This window comes from Aulonocara stuartgranti (genome assembly GCF_965226115.1).
Source record: "Aulonocara stuartgranti genome assembly, chromosome: 23".
Classification (NCBI taxonomy): domain Eukaryota; kingdom Metazoa; phylum Chordata; class Actinopteri; order Cichliformes; family Cichlidae; genus Aulonocara; species Aulonocara stuartgranti.
The window spans coordinates 36,805,838-36,817,500 of record NC_138958.1 but is presented as its reverse complement, the minus strand read 5'-3'; the positions used below and the strand labels follow the sequence as shown (position 1 = coordinate 36,817,500).

The following is an 11,663-nucleotide window of genomic DNA, read 5'->3' as shown; positions in this document are numbered from 1 at the left end:
ATTGACCTGGCAGGTTCAACACAGATATGACACCACATATCCCAAATAGCAAAACAATAACTATTCCTAATAAAGTTCTCCTGTATAAATACATAAAACAGCCAATAAAGGGTGCAGTCCCTTTGGCTGATTTCAGCTTCAAGAGCAGTCTTCTGTCCACCACCTGCTGGACTCTCAAATTCACGCCAATCCATAAAGTCCTTAATTCTTCCTCAGTTTCCCTCCTCCTCACCTCATTTGAGCAAGAATCATAAGAGGTGAAATCATAGAAACCGAGCCAAAGATTATTAAGATCACACTAAGTAAAACTTAGACTGCAGAACACCAGAATGATGTGTTATATTTGGGATTTTATAAACTGCATTCAACTATTACAAAGTTTAAAACTACAACACATTATTCAAATCTATTTGCTTTGTGGATTGTTGGTTGGACAAAAGGGAAATAATAATCTGACATTTTCAATTCTGTACGACATACCGGATAGATGACAGGAACATAAATGCAGAATAGTCTACAGTTTAAAAGACATCATCACTGTTTGAGAGACATTTTCATCCTTTGTGTATCTAACCAGTAGCTCAGTGAGTGATCTATAATGAGCAACTTGTCTTTCTCAAAGAGTGGTTGGTCTCCTTATTGTTGTACTCCTGTCCAGTCAGATTCAGAGCGCCAGATTTCCCTCGAGGCAAGAACATTCAACTAATTATTCCTGTGCATTCTGCCTGATGTTGTGGTGATTCCCTGTAGAAATGAGTAAGGGAGGGGATCACGAGATTATTAGTGCATTCAGGACCAGATTTACTAAGCAGGTCAAATTAACAGGAGACTGTAATCTGAGAACAACAGGAGTTTAAAGGTCTGCTGTTGATCTGCTAACACAGAAACAGACAGTGTATTTTAGTAATATCCAATTCAGAAACTTGTGTAGGGTCACGGACGAGAAGAACAGATGAGGGTGTGAGGAATTGGCTAACGATGCAGGTGCGGTTTGTTACCTGCAATCTGCAATATGTTATTAGCATGGGTTTGAAAGCATTTGTTTCTCTCAGTAATCAGCATGGCAGGGAAGAAGTGAAGAAGAAGCTGTTTTCTGTGGTAGAATCAGAGGTGTTATTGGAGGAATGTAATATCCATCCAGCCATCTTTTCTTTCTCCCCTTCAGGATCTCCCACATGCAACCTGCTCACTAAAGGGACACTTGTAACAGCATTGAGGTGCATACATTAGCAAGAAAGCTTGCTTCATGGAGGAAATTTTTAAAATGACCTGAGGAGAAACGTTTGTGGACTACTACGGTTCAATTTTTCAATTCAATTCAATTTTATTTATATAGCGCCAAATCACAACAAAAGTCGCCTCAAGGCGCTTCATAGATACAGAGAAAAACCCAACAATCATATGACCCCCTATGAGCAAGCACTTTGGCGACAGTGGGAAGGAAAAACTCCCTTTTAACAGGAAGAAACCTCCGGCAGAACCAGGCTCAGGGAGGGGCGGCCATCTGCTGCGACCGGTTGGGGTGAGAGAAGGAAGACAGGATAAAGACATGCTGTGGAAGAGAGACAGAGGTTAATAACAGATATGATTCAATGCAGAGAGGTCTATTAATACATAGTGAGTGAGAAAGGTGACTGGAAAGGAAAAACTCAATGCATCATGGGAATCCCCCGGCAGCCTACATCTATTGCAGCATAACAAAGGGAGGATTCAGGGTCACCTGGTCCAGCCCTAACTATATGCTTTAGATAAAAGGAAAGTTTTAAGCCTAATCTTAAAAGTAGAGATAGTGTCTGTCTCCCGAATCTAAACTGGAAGCTGGTTCCACAGAAGAGGGGCCTGAAAACTGAAGGCTCTCCCTCCCATTCTACTTTTAAATACTCTAGGAACAACAAGTAGGCCTGCAGAGCGAGAGCGGAGCGCTCTAATAGGGTGATATGGTACTACAAGGTCATTAAGATAAGATGGGGCCTGATTATTTAAGACCTTGTATGTGAGGAGCAGGATTTTGAATTCAATTCTGGATTTAACAGGAAGCCAATGAAGGGAAGCCAAAACAGGAGAAATATGCTCTCTCTTTCTAGTCCCTGTCAGGACTCTTGCTGCAGCATTTTGGATTAGCTGAAGGCTTTTCAGTGAGTTTTTTGGACATCCTGATAATAATGAATTACAGTAGTCCAGCCTGGAAGTAATAAATGCATGAACTAGTTTTTCAGCGTCACTCTGAGACAGGATATTTCTAATTTTAGAGATGTTGCGCAAATGGAAGAAAGCAGTCTTACATATTTGTTTAATATGTGCGTTGAAGGACATGTCCTGGTCAAAAATGACTCCAAGGTTCCTCACCGCGTTACTGGAGGCCAAGGTAATGCCATCCAGAGTAAGAATCTGATTAGATACCATATTTCTAAGATTTTCAGGGCCGAGTACAAATACGGTTGTCTCACCTGTATGCCGCTTGGGTTTGGTATATCAAAAATTTCCACTTGTGGCTAACCACTGTTGAGCAGTTGCACTTTTACTATAATTAAAACAACAGAAATCACTCAGTCGCAAAAAAATACCATCAGTTAAAAACTTGACATCGAATATCTGTGTTCGTTAGACTACGTTTTTCTGCTTGGTGGGTTGATGGGGTTTTTTTCACCTCCCTCCCCCAAACGTTGTAAACTTGTCTTTATTAAGCACTGCAGGAATTATAGGTGTTGCAAATTTTCTGTGCCTTTTATTGAATTGTTTTTCTTTTTCCAAAGCAATGTAAGAATACCATTCCTTGGCATTCAGTATATCGCTTTTCCTTTCATTCCCCCCAAAAAAATGAACACATCTTTTCACCGGCACACTTTGTGTTCTGGCCTGCTCACGGTTGCAAGTGTTACAGTAAAGTGTAAAATGCTGCAGCAGAGGACATGCTCAACTACTGTAATAACATTACATTATGTGCTTTAATTTAAATACTTCCCAGGCCAGATTTTGCAGTCTGAAACAGAAACTTGTCTAAATAGATATGCTGTAAAGCTAGCCAAAGAAAAAACTGTCCACACATTTCCTTTTACTACAGCTTCCTTTTTGGCTCTTTGTGCACTTATGAGAGTTGAAGCTGGTGCCATCTGAGTTAGGTAAGAGTTCAGTGACATTACCAGTAATGTATTACTTTGGTAATGTAACGAGTGTCTTAGGGTTTTTATATTTCTTAGAGTTCTCGCTATTCAGTGTTTCCCGGGTCCATGGAGTGAGGAGTGTAAAGTCTCTTATCGGTTATTGCAGGTATGTGGAGAATGACCTTGGGGTATATGCCTGAACCTCAAAGATGTTGAAGATGGAGTTGTCTTGGTTTTCATCAATACTGTTGACTTTGCCCTGTGGCACCAAAAATGCATGGAGGCATGGTGAGGGAGGCAAAAAGTTGAAAGAAGGAAAGAAGAGGCACGGAGAGGGTTGGGGAATAACTTCAGAGATGTTTTAGCTTCATGGAGCTGATATCTTCTCTCTGTTGTCTCCCTGGGTTGGGTGTGTGTTGTGTGAGGATTGCTTGACTTGGTAAACAGAACAATTGTTATATTTATAGTCAGACTGTAGTAAGCATTTAAAATCTGAACATCTGATGTGTTTCAGAACAGTAATTAAGCTAATTGGTACATGAATGCCTGCTGGTCCCTTGGTCTGTATCTCTAGGCTATATAGAAAATGTAATTTTCTAAAACTTTACAATTAGAGGACAAAAAAAAAATTGAGCATCCAAACTGACACATCAAAAACTTCACATTTTTTTTAAAGTCTTTTTGTTGTTTTCCCCAAAACAGTAGAGTGGTTTTTGATGATGAATTCACAGGGTGTATCTCTAGTCTGCACACCAAAAAAGATATTTTTTTCTATTACTGCTTTAGGGCACAGGCAACTGCAAACACCCCCAGAAAATATGCCCCACATGTCTCTGACTTTGCGTAAAGGGGAGATATTTCCTCAGCTTTGTAAAGAGAGACAGTTGAGTATTATTTCGATAGATATCTTGAGTCATAGCTTTCACTCTCTGACAAACACAGGCTGGATTGGCTTGCCCCGTCTTGCCAGAATGAAGCTTTCCAGTTACTAATCGCATTCGTTAACAAGAACGGCTGTCATCTCTCACGTCTTTCCTCTTTGAAGAATCCCATTCGTTAACAGTGAATATCTAGATGATTCTTGATCTAGGGAAGATGTCTACACTTCTGCACCAGTCCCCCAAGAGTGATTTAGCCTTTGATCCATCGGGATTTTAGTCGACTTAATGTAATAGATTTCAATGTGGTGCGCAGGCTGCTCATCATTAAAATCAGATTTCAGCTTTTCCCTTGTCATTCAACATAAATCCTACTCACAGTTTGATTTGGTTTTCAGTGGACCGAGCTGCCCCTCCACACGCTTCGGTTTATTGCTTTAATATAGTTTGTAAAATAATACAGTCAAGAGTATTTGAAAGAATTCAGATGTATGAATACAGGGTTGGCTCAGATTTAATTCTCTTTGAGTCCAGCCTCATGTGAGTTAGCTGGTTTTGCAATAAAACGGGGTCATTTATTTCACGTTCTAAATGTAGAATGCTTGTTCTAAATGTTGCTTTGACATGGATTGAAGTGACTTCTGCATTTGCATGACTCACACTACGTCTTTGTTCAGACGAGCCTGCATATAAAGGGCAGAGAAATCAGTCAAATGAGTCTCTCTCTCTCTCGCTCTGCCTCTTTTTTTTTTTTAAATAATGTACCATTATCCCACTGAGTCACTGGGAAGAGTTGCTGTCTGATCTCAGTCCTCACCCTGTGGAATTTATTTACTCATCGGTAAAATGCAGTGCCCCGGGAGGGAGTCTTAATTCTGAAGTGTTTTATTGGATGAATAGGCGTGCCATTAGCTAGAGATGATGCTACATATATTGAGTAAAGGCAACATAGGTGTAAACATTCAGAAAGAAGAGAATACTTCTTAGAGTTTTCACAGTTGCTAAGACATCTCCACCCCTTTTTGTAAAACTGTTAACGACACCTTACTAAACCTCTGACAATGCTGGCGAAACCAGTCGCATCAAAACAGCTTTGTCAGAGCTCAAAAACCACACAGTGTTTTCAGATCACACACACACTCACAGCCTGCGAAAAATAAGCCCACTGCTGTGCATTCATTACACACTAAAGTGAAAGAAAAAATGATGAGAACATGAAGCTCCAAGATTTTTTTTCCAGTAAAAATAAAGTGTGTGAAGCTGCTTCCAATTCCACTAAAATAACAAAATATGTACCTTTGCTGTGCAGTAGATGTTGGATTTTGTGATGGCCACGGATGATCAACAGAGATCTGGTTGTCCTGTTTGCCTCACAAGTTTGCATGAAATTCATTCATGTATTGTATATCTCATAAGAAATTAATACGATATAATTTACTCACAAAGATGGTCTCTTTCGTATTGCAGCATAGTCATACGTTAAAAAGTCAATAAATCAAGAGAATATTCGTAAATAAATCAGAGTGTGCAAGTATAAATCTAAATATAGGTAAAGCATGCTGACTATAAGAGGGAGTGGGAAATTGTATTAAAACTAATGAGCGTTTCATATAAATTGAACACAATGTGTAGAGAATACTGGACACTGTTAGCATTGTTTTCTAGTCTTATATATTTTTCATGCAATTAAGGCTGTGCAAGGACAGTTCTACACTACATAAAGGCTTTGACCCAAGAACTGTGTTACTCGTCATGCATATGATGCACTCATAAATATATTTTTACACTTTTACACATACATAACATAAACTTGCTGTTGTAACATATGAAACTTAAATGACATTTGGATCACTGACAATGAGACTGAATATAATTTTAATGCTACGTGTAAGTGGCACAGTTATTTAGGACATCGTGTTTGAGTTTGACCTTCTGCAACATAGTTGCTTAACACTTTTCTTTTTCCTCCCCACCCCTTCTGCCCATCCTTTCTTCACAGATTTCTCAGGCCGAAATGCAGCCTTGTGTCATTTTCATCGGCTTGTTTCTCGCTGCGGTCCAATCCCAAGATATCCATCCCTCAGAGGCATCATCCTCCATTAGTGAGTCTTGTGACTCCTTGTGCTCTTGCGAGAGAAAAGACGGCATCTTTCATCTTAACTGCGAGCAGAGAAACATCAGCAAAATCTCCCAAATCAAAGTCCCAGCAGGTGTGCCCTTCCACCTGAACCTTTACAAGAATGACTTGGTTGAGCTCCGTGCTGAGGAAATGGAAGGGCTTAAGAGTGCCCTTTCACTGCACATCGGGGGTAATAGTATACAAGAGCTGGAGCCAGGGGTCTTTAGCACTTTCGGTTCGCTGAAAAAACTCCATATAAATAGCAATTTCCTCGTCACACTGAAAGAGGACACTTTTCAAGGCCTGGTGAATTTGGAATTTCTCCAAGCTGACACAAATTTCATACGGGTCATCGAGCCAGGGGCCTTCAACAAACTGATCCGCCTCAAGGTCCTCATCCTCAATGACAATTCCATCGAGTTTTTACCCAGCAACATTTTCCGATTTGTACCACTCACCCACCTGGACCTGCGTGGCAACAAGCTCCAGACACTGCCCTATGTCGGCTTTTTGGAGCATATTGGGCGCATAATGGAACTCCTCCTAGAAGACAATGACTGGGTCTGTAACTGTGACATTTTACATTTAAAAATCTGGATGGAGAACATGAGAGCCCAATCATCAATCAGCGATGTGATCTGCACCACACCACATGACCTCAAGGGGTCCATTCTGGCAAAGGTGAAGCGGGACATCCTCTGTCCATCCCACGCCAATATTCCCTTGGAGGAGCCGTCAAAGTCACTGGATATGGTTGTTACTCCCTCATCCAAAGTAGCTCAGATTCCCAAGTTGGTCAATGCCAAGGATGACGGCAGAATCCCGACACCATCTCACATTCCCAGCAGTCCTTGTGTGGAGCATTGTTCTTGTCACAATCACCCCGTGGCTGGGTTTTTGATGCATTGTCAAGACCGAGGAATTCAAAAGGTGTCAGATATCGGAATACTTAAGGAAAGCCCAACTAAGCTCGTTATGACGGGAAATATGATTCAGAAACTTCTGAAGTACGACTTTGTAACATATGATAGTTTAGAATTGCTCAACTTGGCAAACAACAGAATCGATTACATTGATAATGAAACTTTCCTCAGCTTAAGCAGCTTGAAAAAGCTCTACTTAAATGGCAACAGAATTGAAAAGCTTTTCTCTACCATGTTTGTAGGACTGCACAACCTTGAATACCTATATCTGGAATACAACCTCATCAAAGAGATTGCACCAGGCACATTTAATCCCCTGCCAAACCTGAAGCTGCTGTCATTAAATAACAACCTGCTCAGCTCTCTTCCAGCGCAGATATTTCGCAACGTGCCTCTCGCCAAATTAAACCTGAGAAAAAACCTGCTTATGCACCTGCCAGTGAGCAACGTGCTCGATCAACTCGACTCGCTGGAGCAGATTTATTTAGAGGACAACCCCTGGGACTGCAGCTGTGACTTGCTCAGCCTCAAACAATGGGTAGAGAAACTGAGAAAGGACACAGTGGTGGGCTCCATTTTGTGTCACATGCCAAAGAAAGTGATGCAGACCGACCTGAGAAGCCTTCATCATGAGGTGCTTTGTCCCGGTTTAGGGACCTACCACCCATTGCCCTCAAATGAAGAGAGTGTGACAGCCACCCTGGGGCCCAACAGCGATGAGAGGAGTCTCCTCATCTCACTCACAGACACTATCCCACTGTCTGTGCTCATTTTAAGCCTTCTTGTTTTTGTCCTCATGGTCATATTCTGCTCGGCTGGGCTGGTGGTGTTCGTCGTGCATCGGCGGCGGCGGAGGGCGAAGAAAAAAGCAGCAGAGGAGCAGCCGCGAGAAAACACCAGCAGTAGCTCCCCCATTCACTTGCATTACAGCATGTATGGGCAGAAAACCACTCACCACACTCTGACACAGAGGACGGGGTCCACCACTCTGTACGAGGACAGGTCGCACAGTCCCATCGTGCAGATCTGCCGCAACCCCACCTACTGCTCTCAGCACAAGGAGCACGACGCCGATATGGATTATAACCTCGACGAGCCCAGCTCCAAGCATCACCTCTGCCGGAGCATCATGGAGAAGGAGAACACGTCGCCCCTCACGGGAAACCCCAGCTCAAAGTTCAGATCCATGCCCGGAGAGTGCCCCGCGGAGTTTGTCACTCTCAGCAACCCCAACTCCTTGTACAGGAACATTCTGGAGAGGGAGAAGGAGCTGCAGCAGCTGGGAATAACAGAATACCTGAGAAAAAATATGCCTCAGCTTCAGCCTGCTGTAGACATGCAGGTCCCAGGGCACCAGGAGGAGGTGAAACTAATGGAGACAATTATGTACTCAAGACCACACAAGGTCATGCTTGAGCAAACAAAAAACGAGTACTTTGAACTCAAAGCTAACCTGCATACTGAACCAGACTATTTGGAAGTTCTGGAGCATCAAACTGCATTTAACTGAGCTTATGAAGTTATAATAAATATATATACATAAAATGTTTGATCTAAGTGCCTTGTCCTTTTTGCCCTCTTGTACTTGCCACAGTGTAAAATATAAATATAGATATATGATGGGCACATCTCTTAAATTGTAGCACAGAATGTAATTGGTTGATTCTTTTGTTATGTTTCATCTGTTGACAGCCATGTTATGTAGCTGGTAAAATGTGTCATTATTTATGGCCAAATATAACTTAACCGCTTAATCTCCACAGGACCACTGAGACGTCATTTGAAATATAACATCATCTTCAAAGATTCAGTTTGCTGTGGCCAAAACAAAACCCGAACCTAACGCGAGATGAGCGTGTGCTGTCTAGGGTTGAGTTCAGGATTAGGGTTAAGGGGAACACACCATTCACACACAGACTGTTAGATGAAAACTACAGAGCTTCATTTAAACAGCATCAGCTTCTGCTTTATGAAAATACCCTAAACCCCAACCCTAATACGAACCCTGTTGGATGTTTAAGAGGTTAAAACTCACAGTCTGTTGAACAGACCTGTGTTGAAACCAACTTTTTTTGTTTTTTTTAAATGATTAATTACATCTCTGCTGTGTTACTGCAGCCAAATGAATCGATCCACATAGCACCCTCCCCATCCCCCTCACGCTCCAACATCCCGACGGAATAAAGCAGATGTTTGGGAAGAAGTGAGTGAATTTCAATCATCACTTGACCCAGAAATGCTGTTTAATCAGTTTACCCTGACTCTGGGTATGACCTGATTACATCCTCTGTCAACATAAGCCAGCTGGATTGCCGCAACCAGAATGCTCATTGTGCCGAAGAGTCAGCAAATTGCCAACATGTACATAAAAATATATATATATATATATAAAAAAAAAAAAATACAGGGATAGGAGTGCAGTTTGAAAGCTATCCTTCTGTCAGTTAATTGACACGACATAGGAACTTTATTTATTTTTGTACAAGCTACGTCTTTATTTCTTGAGTCAGTAAGTAGAGCACTTCAAGTAAAGTATATACACCACTGTAATGTTGTAAAAATGCATTGCACTAATCAAATGCCATAAGATGGTGCATGACAATCAGAGTCCTGCTGAAATTTGTTTTGTTTTGTTATTTTTTTTAAGCTTTTGATGAAAAAGCCACTAATGTGGAATATCATTGATCTGTGTGTGTCTGAGTGTCTGTGTGTGAGACGTGTGCCACTATTTTCTGTCTGACAACAGCATTTGGGAACATTTTTCGTTCCTCGTGCTGACATTTATTAACTTCCTGGAACATAACATTGCCCGAAAGCGAGCGAAGGTCCAGTTTTCCACAGACAGCCTGATAGAAAACAGACTCCAGCCGACTTCTCTCTGTTTCCCAGCTCACATTATAAACAGCTGACGAGTTGGCGAGTGACATGTGCAATGTAGACATTGTCGTTATTCTGCATTTATACTGTTTGCTCTTCATACTCTTGGAAACTCAACATTTGGAACGGTTCATGTAAGCACACACTCTGTAGCTTTTCTACTTAACTAGAGTTAATTATTTATTCTGTATATTTTGTATATACTTATGTTCCATTATATCTATTGTTTTTTTTGTGTGCCTTCAGTGCTGTACAGACTATAAACAGAACTTGTAATTGAAAGAGGAAATAAAGAATTGCAGTATACATATGGTTTGTAAGTAATTTATGGCTAACTCATGTATACATCCAGCCTGTTTTACCTTCAAGATAAAAGAATTCAAAGCTGCTGCTTCTCAACACCGCACCCTATATGCGCTAATTGCCACACCAGGCACTCGCAAAAGACATTTTCTCTCATTGTGCTATCAGTCCTGCACAGCATACGTGCGAGGATGTACTTGTGTAAACAACATTTGGGTTTTTTTTTTCCAGCTATGTGAATAATTTACCCCCCCGCAATGGCTCAGACCTTGTCCTTAATCACACAACAGTGGCGGCAGGCTTTTTGTCCAGCCATGCTCTACTGCATTACTTTTTTTTTTCTTTCCACTTGGGGAAACAGTGGATCTTCTGTAATTCCTCTACTTTCTATCATAACTGATGTATCCGACACTGCTTTCCAAGAATACACACGTAACACAGACTGCCACTGACATCTAAATACATAAACTCTGTATGCACGCACATCATTTAAGGTATGAAAACTCTCAGAGGCACACACAGACATGCACACAGCAGGGAAGACAAATGATCTTCTGCTGCTTGATCCTATGAGACTCATAAGCAATATGCTCCTCTAAAGGTGAGACATTAGCAAAGTGCAAAACTGTGTGCAGGATGCTTTATTTCAGGGGACGACTTCAAATAAGTGAATCCAGTCATGTGAGTAAAGTTCACCAAGGAACCAGTAACACAATGGAATAGTTAGTAGGCGAGGTAAACAAAACAAAATCTCAAACACATTTTACATTGTAAAATGGTCAGCGAAATTCTTCTTTGTGTCAGTGTAAAGAACTTTAAAAACACATTTAATCCCTGAGATTATTTTAACATAAGAAATAGAAGCGCAATGTCAACAATACAGTTTTTCTATGGGGTAAAGAAATGCTGTTGAAGTCTATCTGTATGATTCTTTGGGCTTAAATTGTAAAAAGTAAATGTGTACAATGACAGAAAAAGTTCTAGTATTTCATTGCCCAGATTGTAAAGCTGCAAAATTTATGACAAAGCAGTTAAAAGCCCAAAATTTATGCCCATCTTCACATTTTCTAAAGCTGCCCAGTGGGCTAGAATGGAGCAGGCTGATCCCGGCCCCCAGGCCTTATGTTTAACACCCCTGTTTTACACTCTACAGGCAGAGTAAAATTAAAGTATTCAAAGTCTTCTGTAATTTACCCAGGACCCAGGATATTGCAGTATACCAAAAAAAAAAAGAAACCTAGAAAAATACGGAGTATTTTAAAGAGAACACTGAGCAGAACAACGACTCAGTTTCAAACATTTGTTTCAATAAATGTTTTACGTATCCTGTATAACATAACATCTTCCTCTGAGACTCTGTGCATTCAAGAACAACAATATGTGGAAAACCTTACATCACAATCAGGTTCCTCCCAGTGTAGGTGATGAGAGGACTTTTTGCTGCACTTAGCTGCATAAATTT

The 11,663-nt window shown here is 41.0% G+C and overlaps 1 protein-coding gene across 1 annotated transcript in view; it reads left to right on the top strand.

The window, feature by feature from the left end:
• slitrk6 (SLIT and NTRK-like family, member 6) overlaps positions 1 to 10,204 on the top strand; it is a 23,413-nt gene extending 13,209 nt beyond the window's left edge. Inside the window, exon 2 of the mRNA XM_082523853.1 lies at positions 5,979 to 10,204. Within this exon, the coding sequence (XP_082379979.1) occupies positions 5,994 to 8,531 (2,538 nt within the window). The 5' untranslated portion in view covers positions 5,979 to 5,993 and the 3' untranslated portion in view covers positions 8,532 to 10,204. The remainder of the gene's footprint in view (positions 1 to 5,978) is intronic.
• The last annotated feature ends 1,459 nt before the right edge of the window (positions 10,205 to 11,663 follow it).